This window comes from Palaemon carinicauda, chromosome 37, assembly GCF_036898095.1.
Source record: "Palaemon carinicauda isolate YSFRI2023 chromosome 37, ASM3689809v2, whole genome shotgun sequence".
NCBI classification, from domain to species: domain Eukaryota; kingdom Metazoa; phylum Arthropoda; class Malacostraca; order Decapoda; family Palaemonidae; genus Palaemon; species Palaemon carinicauda.
In genome coordinates, this window is record NC_090761.1 from 17,830,719 (window position 1) to 17,845,148 (window position 14,430).

The 14,430-nt window shown below is 41.6% G+C and overlaps 1 protein-coding gene across 1 annotated transcript in view; it reads right to left on the bottom strand.

The window, feature by feature from the left end:
* SerRS (Seryl-tRNA synthetase) overlaps positions 1 to 14,430 on the bottom strand; it is a 61,579-nt gene that overhangs the window by 42,482 nt on the left and 4,667 nt on the right. Inside the window, exons 3-4 of the mRNA XM_068360789.1 lie at positions 7,985 to 8,116; positions 7,172 to 7,286 (exon numbers count right to left, since the gene is read on the bottom strand). Coding sequence (XP_068216890.1) covers positions 7,172 to 7,286; positions 7,985 to 8,116 — 247 coding nt within the window. The remainder of the gene's footprint in view (positions 1 to 7,171; positions 7,287 to 7,984; positions 8,117 to 14,430) is intronic.

Genomic DNA, 14,430 nt, shown 5'->3' on the forward strand with positions numbered 1-14,430 from the left:
ACTTGAACAATTACTCTGCCTTTTTAAGTACGTCTTCCTTACTGAGCCTCGCGATCCTCATAGGATGCTGAGCGACTCCTAGGAGCTGAAGTATGAAGGGTTGCAACCCATACTAAAGGTCCTCATCAAAACCTCTAATCTAGGCGCTTCTCAAGAAATGATTTTGACCACCCGCCAAATCAAGTAGGATGCGAAAGGCTTCTTAGCCTTCCGGACAACCCAAAAATATTTCAAGAGAAAGATTAAAAAGGTTCTGGAATTAGGGAATTGTAGTGGTGGAGCCCCCACCACTACTGCACTCGTTGCTACGAATGGTCCCAGAGTGTAGCAGTTCTCGTAAAGAGACTGGACATTCTTAAGATAAAAGACGCGAACACTGATTTGCTTTTCCAATAGGTTGCGTCGAATATATTTTGCAGAGATCTATTTTGTTTAAAGGCCACGGAAGTTGTGACAGCTCTAACTTCGTGTGTCCTTACCTTCAGCCAAGCTTGGTCTTCCTCCTTCAGAAGGGAATGAGCTTCTCGTATTAACAGTCTGATAAAAATAGGATAAAGAATTCTCTGACATAGGCAAAGATGGATTCTTAACTGAACACCATAAAGCTTCAGACGGGCCTCGTAAAGGTTTTAAAATAGAACTTAAGAGCTCTTACAGGACATGATACTCTTTCTAGTTCATTTCCAACCATACGATAAGTTTGGAATATCGAACGATATTGGTCAAGGCCGAGAAGGCAGCTCGTGTTTGGCTAGAAAACCAAGATGTAGAACATGTAGCCGTTTCGGATGAGAATCCGATGTTCTTGCTGAAGGCATGAATCTCACTGACTCTTTTAGCTGTGGTTAAGCATACCAGGAAAAGAGTCTTAAAGGTGAGATCTTTCAGGGAGGCTGATTGAAGTGGTTCGAACCTGTCTGACATAAGGAATCTTAGAACCACGTCTAAATTCCAACCAGGTGTAACCAAACGACGCTCCTTCGGGGTCTCAAAAGACTTAAGGAGGTCCTGTAGATCTTTATTGTTGGAAAGATCTAAGCCTCTGTGACGGAAGACTGATGCCAACATGCTTCTGTAACCCTTGATAGTGGGAGCTGAAAGAGATCGCTCTTTCCTCAGATATAAGAGGAAGTCAGCTATTTGAGTTACAGAGGTACTGGTCGAGGATACGGATACTGACTTGCACCAGTTTCGGAAGATTTCCCACTTCGATTGGTAGACTCTAAGGGTGGATGTTCTCCTTGCTCTAGCAATCGCTCTGGTTGCCTCCTTCGAAAAACCTCTAGTTCTCGAGAGTCTTTCGATACTCTGAAGGCAGTGAGACGAAGAGCGTGGAGGCCTTGGAGTACCTTCTTTACGCGTGGCAGACGTAGCAGGTCCACCCTTAGGGGAAGAGTTCTGGGAACGTCTACTAGCCATCGAAGTACCTCGGTAAGTTATTCTCTCGCGGGCCAGAGGGAAGCAACTAGCGTCAACTTTGTCCCTTCGTGAGAGGCGAACTTCTGCAGTACCTTGTTGACAATCTAGAACGGAGGGAATGCATATAGATCTAGATGAGACCAATCTAGTAGAAAGGCATCTATAAGAACTACTGCTGGGTCCGGGATAGGTGAGCAAAGTATTGAGAGCCTCTTGGACATCGAGGTTGCGAAGAGATCTATGGTTGGCTGGCCCCAGGTGACCCAAAGTCTCTTGCATACATCCTTGTGGAGGGTCCAATATGTTGGAATTATTGTCCCTTCCTACTGAGACAATCTGCGAAGACATTCAAGTTGCCTTGGATGAAACTCGTTACTAGTGAAAAGTCTAGACCTGTTAAACAGGAGAGGAGGTCACTTGCGAACTCGTACCATGTCAGAGAGTAGGTCCCTCCTTGCTAGGAGATGTACATCAAAGCAGGGAGTTGACCGTGTTCACCTCCACTACTTTGCCTTGAAGGAGAGACCTGAAGCTTTTCCAGGTCAGACGTACTGCCAGAAGCTTCTTGCAGTTGAAATGCATTGTCCTTTGACTCGAGTTCCATAATCCCGAGCATTCCCTACCGCCTAAGGTCGCACCCCAGCCTACGTCCGATGCGTCTGAGAAGAGAACGTGGTTGGGAGTCTGAACAGTCAGGGGAAGACCCTTTCAAAGGTTGATAAAGTCCTTTCATCAAGTCAGACCATACTTATCTTCCGGAAACCGGGATCGAGACCGCTTCTAGCGTCTTGTCCTTTTCCAGTGAAGAGCTAGATGATACCGAAGAGGACGGAGGTGTAGTCTTCCAAGTGACACCAATTGAACCACGGATGACAGTGTCCTAACCAGACTCATCCACAGCCTGACAGGGCCGTGTTCCTTCTTCAGCATCTTCTGGATGGATGGCAGGGCTGGGGGTTGATCGTCTTGTTCAGCCATGTCCTCATCAGAGGGTTCCTCATCCGAAACTGATGAGGAAACGGCAACGGAGTGGGCAACGTCTGACTCGCTGAATCCGGTCGCACTGGTGGATGCGTGACGGAGCCGGACACAAGATCATGGTACTGCTGCACAGTCTGTGAACTGTCAACCATGGGGACGCGAGGAAGTACAGCGACAACCCGAAACTGTCTAGACTGTCTGGGTTGTGCAGACAACCCCTTATCGGGTTGCTGAGGTTGCCGCACTGCGTCACAACAAGTCACCTCTGCTGGTTGTTGAACGTCTTCCTAGTGACACACTGAACGTCCACAACCACCTCCGAGAGTCGCTTAACGTCAACGTGCGACTGGCAACCCACACTGGGTCGCACCGGTGGAGGAACCATCTCAACTGGCGGACGTGAGTAGGATACCTCAGCGTCAACAGGGCGTACAACCAACCGGTAGGAAGGTTGTTGGCTAGAAGGTTCTTCTCCGTAAAAAATCCTCTATCAAGGACTAAGCTTGGACTGCATGTCTTGCAACCAAGCCCAAGGTCTATGGGAGCAGGTGCGGCAACAGACGGGGTTAGCAACTGAAGCGGAACCATTTACCATCCCTGGAAGTTGTTATGCTTTAATTAAAGTCCATGGGAGGCTAAGAAGCTTAAGGCTCCTCTCCAAATGACAGAGTCCTCAAGGGAAAATCAGAAGGAGGGAGAACAGCACTTTCTCATCTACAGGAACCATGTCCGAGAAAAGCTAGGTTATCTCAGTGAGGGTTTCACTGGTGCATAAGCAGCAGACCAGAAGGCAACGTTATGTAACTGCTTGACAGTCTGTGAACTGTCAAAAACTGAACTGTCAACCACAACAGGTGCGTGAGGACATACAGCACTGGTGCATTAGTAGCAGACCAGAAGGCAACGTCATGTAACTGCTTGACAGCCTGTGAGTTGGCAACAACCAAAGCTGTGTGGGGATGCCTCAACTCCTGACTGACTAGTCTGCTGCGGGCGAGTGGCGGTAACCACAGTGTGTTGCGGAGGCTGACACACCGTGTCAAAACACGGCAGCTTGTGGTAGCTCACGCACGGCAACGGAGTGCTCCGTGTGTCTGTGGGAGTCAGCATGCGTCTGGCAGGGTCGACTGCGCATGGGTGGAGGAGCTCTCACAACAAGAGTGTGGGAGCAGGCAGCCATGCTGGGCGCACAACCGTGGCAGGCTGTAGGCCAACGGGTGCATCGTCAACCTTCTCCGCAGTCGGAGTGTGGGAGCTGGCAACAACAAAAGCGGAGTGCTGGTGCGTGGGAGGGACTGCCGTGGGTTGCGGAGCATGCCGCATTGCGTCAAAACACGGCAGCTTGACAGCACCTTCCCACTGCTGATGCGGTAGCTCACGCATGTCAACGGAGGGTGCAGCATGAACATGCGTCTGGCAGGGTCGACTGCGCATCGGTGGTGGAGCTCTCACAGGTGGAGTATGGGAGCAGGCAGCCGCAGTATCTGCTGAGCGCACAACCGTGGCAGGTTGAAGGTTAACAGGTGCAGTGTCAACCTTCTCAGCACGATACTCCTGCATGAAGGAAGCAAGCTGAGACTGCATAGTCTGCAGCATGGACCACTAGGGTCTACAAAAGACGGCAACAAACGGAGCTACTGTCCGTTGTGACTGAGGGTCTAAAACAGCTGGTGCGGCAACAGACGGAGTTACTGCCTGTTGCGGTACCACCTTGCCTCTCTTGGGAGGTGTGCAGTCGTCGGATGACTGCAGCGAGTCCGAACTGACCCAGTGGCTACACCTAGGCCGTTGGACTTGCGCGGAAGGGACCGACTTGCACTTAAAAAGCTGCAAGATTTGGTCCATGGTTTCTACGAGAAACCTCTTCCGCAGACGAGGAATAAATGGGCTCTCTCGTCTTTGTGTGGGTGGGGCGATCACGTCGGCAACGTGTGTAGATACACCCGAAACCACCGAGGGAAACGTCTGTTCGTCGATCAAGGCCTGTGGAACCCATAAGTCGTTCGACATTACTTCTCCCCTGGGCTTGGGAGCTTGTAAGAGGTCCCGGACTAGGTGAACAACTGGCACGAACAGACGAACCCTCGAACGCAACACTGTAACACTTTGCGCATATCACTTTATCACTTTTGATTTTCTGTTTGCACTTATTTCACTGAAATCGAAACTTTAACTGATTTCTACCTGAAACACGCAATCCTATCCTTCATTAAAAGGTAGTAATTGCGAAAACAGATTTATAATGCAACAGAAAAACATAATTAAAGATAAAGAATTCAGTGGCTGGAAAAGAGACTAAACACTAGATCAAATAAACTACGTTTAAAATCTCTCACCGCATAAAGCCTGGGAACAAGAATAAAACTCTAGAAACGTTTTACCTTCTTCCCCTACAGCGACTAGGGAGAAGAGTAAAAAAACGAGAACAACGTTACCCGCTTGAACGAAACGTTTATTCTCCTCTCTCTCCCTCCGTCTCTATCTCTCTCTCTCTTCTCTCTTGACTTAGAACCTGAGAGAAGAGCCCAATTATATATCGTTAAAACATATTATTTGCTAAAGGAAAAAACTGAAAGGTTTCCCAAATAAAAAGTTCCTTTATTAGAATTTAAACCATTTAAGCTAAGAAAGAATGAACGAAACGCTAGAATCGGTTTACTCTTACTGCAACGTGAAACCGTGAAATACTCTCTCTCTATCGTAACGATAGAGCGCATGTTGAACGTTCTGAACGTCAACAACTGCGGAGACTAAACTAAACGTTAGTTCATCTTTGAAAACAGTACGAGACTATCAAAGAAATTCTTTCAAAAACATTAAAATTAAAAAAGTATAAATTCTTAAAAGGTAAATACGATATGACGGGCTCAATGTTAATTAACTTCGGTTCCAAGTAAGGACCGCCTACTATTACTATTAGGAAAGGTCGCATATAAACAAACATAAAAATTAATTTTTATAAGTTTATGATAAATGGAAAGTTAATCGAAGAGGCCTATAAAGGCGGAGAGATATAAAATAAATAGATCTATAACTTGTTAAGCAAAATTACCAAAAACCTAAACACACTTCCGTCTAAGGGAAGGGTCGGCCATTTAAAAGTGAAAGAGAGTCCATACTCTCTTCGTCACCAACACTTCCGTCTAAGGGAAGGGTCGGCCATTTAAAAGTGAAAGAGAGTCCATACTCTCTTCATCACCATAATTAAATCTATCCAAAACGAGTTCAAGTTTTGAAATGAAGATAAAACCCCTGCATAGCGAAAGCTCAAAACTGGAATAGTGTACTTCACCAAATCGTTGTGAAAACAAATCCAGTTAGGGACGGCGTATTTAGTAGGTCTTGCCTGTGGCACGACAGAGGGAAAATTGGTTCTTTGTTGACATCGAGTACTTGAGTACCTACTTGACAGATGGCGCTGTTGATGTACACCCCCACCTGTATAGCGATCGCTGGCGTATTCCGCCCGTAGGTTTTTTCTGTCGGGCAGCAGGGATGCAGCTATATGATCATCGGGTAAGTTTGATATTGAAAAATAGAATTTAAAACATTTAAGCTTTGAAAGAAGAATGAACAAAACGTCAGAATCGATTTACTCTTTCTGCAAAGTGAAACCGTGATACTCTCTCTCTCTATCGTAACGATAGAGCGCAAACTGCGTAGCATAAATAAACTAAACGTTAGTTCATCTTTGAAAACAGTACGAAGACTATTCAAAGAAATTCTTTCATAAAATATTTATTAAAAATATTCATTTAAAAAGTTTTAAATCATTAGCTCTTTAAAAGCTATTTACGATTGAAAGGGCTCAACGTTGTTTAACTTCGGTTACCAAGTTAGGACCGCCTACTCTCAGGAAAGGTCGCATATAAACAAAACATTAAAATTTATTTTTTATGTTTATTATAAATGGAAAGTTAATCGAAGAGGCCTAATAAAGGCGGTGAGATATAAAATATATAGAGGAAAATCTATAATTAATTTATAACGTGATAAGATAATTACTAAAAGCCTAAACACACTTCCGTCTAAGGGAAGGGTCGGCCATTTAAAAGTCAAAGAAAGTCCATACTCTCTTTGTCACCAAAAATTAAATCTATCCAAAACGAGTTCAAGATTTAAGATGAAGATAAAACACCTGCACTGCGAAAGCTCAAACCAAAATGAAGTACTTCACCAAATATGTTGAGAAAACTCCAGGTTCTACAGCGAGTAAAAGTACGTCTTGTCGACACGTCGACAGAGAAGAAATTGAGTCTTTGTTTACATCGAGAGAGTGGTATCTGGCCGACAGTTGGCGCTGGTGGGCACACCCGCAACCTGTATAGCGATCGCTGGCGAGTTTTTACTGTTTTTTGTCTGTCGAGCAACAGAGTTGCAGCTATTATATATTCACCGGCTAAGTTAAATATTTAAAAATATAATTTCTATATTTACTCGACTCTGAACTGTACTGTACAATAAACACCAGAAATCTCTAAGTTAATGTCTGTTGAGATGATACAGAGTAGTATATCAAAATTAAAAGCCAGAGTTAAACAAGAACAAATTTCAAAATAATAAACAGTGTAGAGATATGTTATCTGAGTTCTGAAGATAAACTTAGACTGAAATAGTTAGGACATATAATGAGGACTGAAGATCAGTTAGTTAGAAAGGGATTAGATTTAGAAAAAGACTTAGGTGTATTGAGGAAGAAACTCCTTTCCCATCTAACTCCATTAAGGAAATATCAGATTTAAAAGCATTAATGATGAAGGTGACATCTTACCCGAGGTAACAGAACCACGCTTAGAGTCAACCCCACCAATCATTGATATGAGATCCACATGAGAGTATTTCTTTTTGGATTCTTCCCCAAATGTTCTTACAATTGCATTGTTGTCCTGCAAAAATAAAGAAAATTCAAAGAGCCACAACTAAAGTTAATGAGTTTCCAAAATTTTACATATGTTTTGATATGACATTTTTCCTACCTGTGCCAACATATAATCAGAATTTGCATTTCACAGCTAACAATTCTTATTGTGGTCGACACATCACTCAAATTGTTACCATCTATATCAAATATATCAAATATTTGAAATTTTCATTAACAAAAATAATATATACCTTTAATAATGCATGTATTACAAAAATATATGCTAGTCTATACAACTAGATGAATTTCACAACTCTACATCAATGAAAATAGTCTTCATGAGAAGGAAGGGCAGTAGCTCATTCAATGTATCTTGACTCATCACCACTCGTGTGAACATCATTGCTCACTTCAACATACACATAACACAAGTAATAATCTTTTTTATACTTCAAACAAGGAAAATTGCAAGATGGTCAGGAATCTCCCCTCACCTACCCAACAACTACTAACATATTAACTATTAAATATATCTTGTTACAAAGCTTAAATGACAGTTTTCAGGTAACATCTGAATATACTCCTAAATAAAAGACTAGTAAGTTTATATTTTCAGAACAAATGAAATGGTAATTATCAAAACATCTGTTCTTCGATTAGCAAAGGGGGAAAAAATTAATGTTTGTAAACCAGTTCATCTAAATTAAAAGGAAAGTAACAAACCTCATTATCGCTGACAGGTACATCATCAGGAACAAGATTTCCAATCTCTTTTAAAATTGAGTCCCTTTCATTTTCTGTTTTAACTAAATCTTCATTATTTTGGGCCATAGCTTCATCAACCAATTTTTTAACCTGTAGAAAATACAGTAAATCCATTAATGAAGTGGAATTTCAGAATGACTTGCAAATTTCTTCAAATTCCTACTTATTTTCCCAATCCAGTTTTTAGTTAAAGTTTCTTTGCAAGTTTTATTTCAATACAGCATGCTACATTTTTCTTTAAACCTTTCATACAAATCACTAAGATATTCATTATTGTTTCATGAATTTAAAACATTATTTTATGAAATTCTTAGGAAAATATGAGCCACTATTAAATAATATAACAATTCTTATAAACAAAACAGGGTTTAATTGATTAAAGGTCGCTCAAATATGGCAAAGGCAAGGGACAGGACAATGTCTTAAACAGACCACATATGCAAATGATCAGCACCCGAGTCCGCTCTCCATCAATCGCTAAGACCAGGGAGAACAAGGTGGACTTATAAGGTCTTCTATAACCCACATTCCTAGCTCACAAGGATGGGGAGGTTGTAGACAGTACTAGAAACTAACAATCTTGAGCGAGTCTTGAACCCCCTTCCAACAGATTGCCAGGTAGACTTTATGATAGTAAATAACTATAGCTATACTAAAGCTTTGATCTGGGAAATGAATAGAGGATTGTAAATCAATGATGTTTTTTATAGATGTAGTAATAGCACAATCCCTTTCTCTGGTCACAGCTCATTCTTCACTTTGCCAAGACATACTGAATAGTTTGGCTTATCCTTTCCACATTCTCCTCTATCCTCATACACCTGACAACACTGAGATTACCAAACAATTCTTCTTCACCCGAGGGGTTAACTACAGTACTGTAATTGTTCAGAGGTTACTTTCCTCTTGGTAAGGGTAGAAGACTCTTTAGCTATGGTAAGCAGCTCTTCTAGGAAAAGGACACTCCAAAATTAAACCATAGTTCTCTAGTCTTGGGTAGTGCCATAGCCTCTGTACCATGACTTCCTTTGTCTTGAGGTAGAGTTCTCTTGCTTGAGGGTACACTCAGGCACACAATTCTGTCTTATTTCTCCTCCTATTGTTTTTTTGAAGTTTGTATAGTTACTTTACACAAGAAAGATCTATTCCAATGTTGTTATTGTTCTTAAAGGATTTTATTGTGATTGTTCATTACTTCTTTCGTAGCTTATCTATTTCCTTGTTTCCTTTCCTCACTGGGCTATTTATCGGCGTTGGAGCCCTTGAGCTTATAGCATCTTGCTTTCCCAAATAGGGTTGTAGTGTAACTAATAATAATAATAATAATAATAATAATAATAATAATCAGCCTTAGCACAAAAGAAGTATCTGTCTAGTACCTCAAGATCCAAAATCCTGGATTCTTAGTAAATATCTCCTATTTAGAGAACCTACAATCTTTGTAGACAAACAACAAGAAGCAACATACTGTAGAGTGTAATCTTTACAGTAAAAAAGAAAGTGTTCCAGGCCAACCATTCAGGTACAAGATTGGTACCTATGTTTCACAGCTGCAAAATGACCACTGTGAGGTAGAAAGATGGAATACCATCAACAGCAGTCCCTGTATTTTACTTATCAGACTGGAATAACAAAATACACATGATAATGTCTAGGCTACTGCTTATGCCTCCTATCTACCAAGCAGCACAGAGCCTCCACCCATTCTGGGATGACTTTTATTGAACTAGTCTGTGGCCACAGTAGGAATAAATCCAGAACGGTTTTAACTTTCGAGTTGCTTCACAGATCCGCACAAACTTTAGAGGTTCCCCAAGCACCTTTACACTAGTGTATTATGTGAGGGTTTTAAGAAAGAGGAATTTTATTGGTTTTTGCTGCAGCCTTAGCTAATTTTCTACTGAAACTCAAGACTTACCACCATCCAAAAGTTGGGACAATTTCTAATCAACCTCCTCCTAAGGAGGTGATATGAGTATCAGTAATCTATTTAACAAACAACCTTATGCCTCAATTTGAAAATTGTTATATACTGTACCTACAACTTCCAGAGACATGACTGGCATTTGCATTGGACCTTAGTTCATTTAAACTTTAGACCAACAGACCTCTTAAGGATTTTGTAACATTTCCCATAAAGCCTTCCTAGTGGGACAGTCTTTTAATATGGCCACTTTTTAGTCCTTAAAGTTTTATCTTCACCATGTTGGAATTTTACTATTTCATTAGCCCAATTCAGTTGATTGATGCTCAAGATTGTATCTCTCTCCAATCATACACAATCTAAGACATGAAAGTTAATTAGATGCCCTGTGGCTGAGTTCCTTGGTCTGCGTTTTATTTCTCTTTGTCACCAAGACTCAGACAACCAATGAACAATGCTATTACTGTCCTTTTTGCCATCCTAACTCTGCAGTTCCTTTGGTCGCTGCAACTTCACCATCATTGTGAGCTAAGGGGAGCCTAAAGGTCTATCTGCTGTCATCAGCAGCCAGTGCCTGGCCTTCCTTGGTCCTAGCTTGGGTGGGGAGGGGGCTTGGGCACCAATCATATGTATATATGGTCAGTCTCAGGGGCATTGTCCTGCTTGATAGGGCAATGTCACTGGCCCTTGCCTCTGCCATTCATGATTAGCCTTTAAACATTAACAAAGACATTCCTCTTTGACTAGAAAGAGTCCTTTCAGACAACTGCAGACTCTCCTTGTCTGAAGACAAATATATTAAGCACAATAAGAAAGGGATATTATGGCTGTTACAGGTCACGTTTTGGGTATATGTAGTGGTTAATGAAGAAGCTTTCAAAAGGACTGTTTAGATCACAGCTACTTTAGACCACTTCCTCTTGAGTGGTATTTTGCATGATGGTATGGGATTGTATTCATCAGTTGTAGAAGATTTAGTTTATTTTTCTCCTTTCTGTGTAACCATAGCCCTGACTCTTTTATGCATTAATGTAGTTTTACTAGATTATTAGCTTCTAAGTCAAACTAGAATTGTTACACAATTTCTGCAGCTTTTTTTTTAAAGTATCATGAAGCACATAGTTCTTTCCTCTCAGTGTTCAAGAAAATTATCCAGATGAGACCATTACTGACCCAGGTTTGATGTGTCAGTGAGGCATGTGGTAGAAGTACTATATATCCTTCCAGAATATTCTCTCATTTCTCTTTCACTTGTCATTGGATGTTTTTATACTTTATTTATGAAATATCTATTTCAATGTTGTTACTGTTCTTTAAAGACTTTATTTTAACAGTGCATTAATTCTCTTGTAGTTTATTTGTTTCCAATCCTCACTGGGCTATTTTCCTTGTTGGAGCCTTTAGGCTTATAGTAACTTGTTTTTCCAACTTGCACCTTGGCTAGTAATAATAATAAGAATACATACATACATATACCAAGGCACTTCCCCCAATTTTTGGGGGTAGCCAACATCAAACATATGAAACAAAAAAGGGGACCTCTCCTCTCTACGTTCCTCCCAGCCTGACAAGGGACTCAACCGAGTTCGGCTGGTACTGCTAGGGTGCCGCAGCCCGCCCCTGCCCCGTTATCCACAACAGATGAAGCTTCAAAATGCTGAATCCCCTACTGCTGCTACCTCCGCTGTCATCCAAGGCACCGGAGGAAGCAGCTGGGCCTACCGGACCTGCGTCACAATCATTTGCCATTCATTCCTATTTCTAGCACGCTCTCTTGCCTCTCTCAAATCTATCCTCCAATCACCCAGAGCTTTCTTCACTCCATCCATCCACCCAAACCTTGGCCTTCCTCTTGTACTTCCCCCATCAACTCTTGCATTCATCACTTTCTTTAGCAGACAGCCATTTTCCATTCTCTCAACATGGCCAAACCACCTCAACACATTCATATCCACTCTAGCTGCTAACTCATTTCTTACACACGTTCTCACCCTCACTACTTCGTTCCTAACCCTATCTACTCGAGATACACCAGCCATACTCCTTAGACACTTCATCTCAAACACATTCAATTTCTGTCTCTTTGTTACTTTCATTCCCCACAACTCCGATCCATACATCACAGTTGGTACAATCACTTTCTCATACAGAACTCTCTCTACATTCATGCCCAACCCTCTAATTTTTACTACTCCCTTAACTGTCCCCAACACTTTGCATCCTTCATTCACTCTCTGACATACATCTGCTTCTACTCCACCATCTGCTGCAACAACAGACCCCAAGTACTTAAACTGATCCACCTCCTCAAGTAACTCTCCATTCAACATGACATTCTACCTCGCACCACCTTCCCTTCTCGTACATCTCATAACCTTACTCTTACCCACATTAACTCTCAACTTCCTTATCTCACACACCCTTCCAAATTCTGTCACTAATCGGTCAAGCTTCTCTTCCGCGTCTGCAACCAGTAAAGTATCATCCGCAAACAACAAATGATTTACCTACCATTCATGTTCATTCTCGTCTAACAGTTTCAATCCTCGTCCAAGCACTCAAGCGTTCACCTCTCTCTCACCACTCCATCAACATACAAGTTAAACAACCACGGTGAGATCACACATACCTGTCTCAGCCCCACTCTCACCGGAAACCAATCGCTCACTTCCTTTTCTATCCTAACACATGCTTTACTACCTTTGTAGAATGTCTTGTTGAATGGAGAGTTACTTGAGGAGGTGGATCAGTTTAAGTACTTGGGGTCTTGTTGCAGCAAATGGTGGAGTGGAGGCAGATGTACGCCAGAGAGTGAATGAAGGATGCAAAGTGTTGGGAGCAGTTAAGGGAGTAGTAAAAAAATAGAGGGTTAGACATGAACGTAAAGAGAGTTCTGTATGAGAAAGTGGTTGCACCAACTGTGATGTATGGATCGGAGTTGTGGGGAATGAAAGTGATGGAGAGATGGAAATTGTATGTGTTTGAGATGAAGTGTCTCAGGAGTATGGCTGGTGTATCTCGAGTAGATAGGGTTAGGAACGAAGTAGTGAGAGTGAGAACGGGTGTAAGAAATGAGTTATCAGCTAGAGTAGATATGAATGTGTTCAGGTGGTTTGGCCATGTTGAGAGAATGAAAAATGGCTGTCTGCTAAAGAAGGTGATGAATGCAAGAGTTGATGGGAGAAGTACAAGAGGAAGGCCAAGGTTTAGGTTTATGGATGGAGTGAAGAAAGCTCTGAATGATAGGAGGATAGACGTGAGAGAGGCAAGAGAGCGTGCTAGAAATAGGAATGAATGGCGAGCGATTGTGACGCAGTTCCTGTAGGCCCTACTGCTTCCTCCGGTGCCTTGGATGACTACAGAGGTAGCAGCAGTTATGAAGCTTCATCTGTGGAGGATAACGGCGGAGGGTGGGCTGCGGCACCCTAGCAGTATCAGCCGAACTCGGTTGAGTCCCTTGGCAGGCTGGGAGGAACGTAGAGAAGAGAGGTCCCCTTTTTTTTTTCATTTGTTTGATGTCGGCTACCACGCAAAATTGGGGGAAGTGCCTTGGTATATGTATGTATGTATGTAATAATAATAATAATAATAATAATAACAACAACAACAACAACAATAACAACAACAATAATAATAATAACAACAATTAAAAATGTGATTCATCAATAATAATCATATGATTTGTGGGCGAATCAACATTAGTATAAACTTTAAAAAGTTTATCATTATGGCCCAAAAGATCCCATATGGGATGAGCATGGTCCGCCTAAACTCACCCAAGATGGGGATCCTAGTGAATCCTGCTCACGAAGGTGCACCACTTCCGAAAAAAAACACCAAAAGTAAATCTGTACACCCCTGGGGCTGAAGAAGTAGTAGCTTCCCAGTGTGCTGGCGAGAGGACGGCGCTCCCCACCCCCTCCCGTTTACCAATGAACAAAACACCCTGTTAAAATTTTAACAGACAAATTCCAGCCAAGCTGAAATAATACTCCTATTAAAGGACTTATGTTTGTATTATCTAGGAACAAATACTGTACCTTACTAACGCTAGTAAGGAAAAACGACAATAAAAAAATTCCCAATGAGAAAACAACAAAATACAGGAAGAAATACAATCTATACCCAATGTTCACTAGCTAACCCATCATTATCTAATTAATAGAAAACAACTTGATCTAAAAACCTACTTTACAGAAAATTTATTTAATAATTCCAAAAAGCAAAAGCAAAAGATTTCTTTAAGAAATACTCTTAATAATACTCTGGGTAATTCTGCAAAGTTGTTGACAGCATAATAGAAAAAAAAAAAAGGCAAAGTAGGTAGTTACTGTTTACTTCAAGACACAGGTGTTGCATGAGTATGGCTGTAATCCCTTCTGTCTGTAAAACAAAGACTGCTAAACTTGAATATTTGAACACCAGGAATTAAGGCTATATAGATGTGATACGTTTACAGTGGGACAAATAACTATACCAC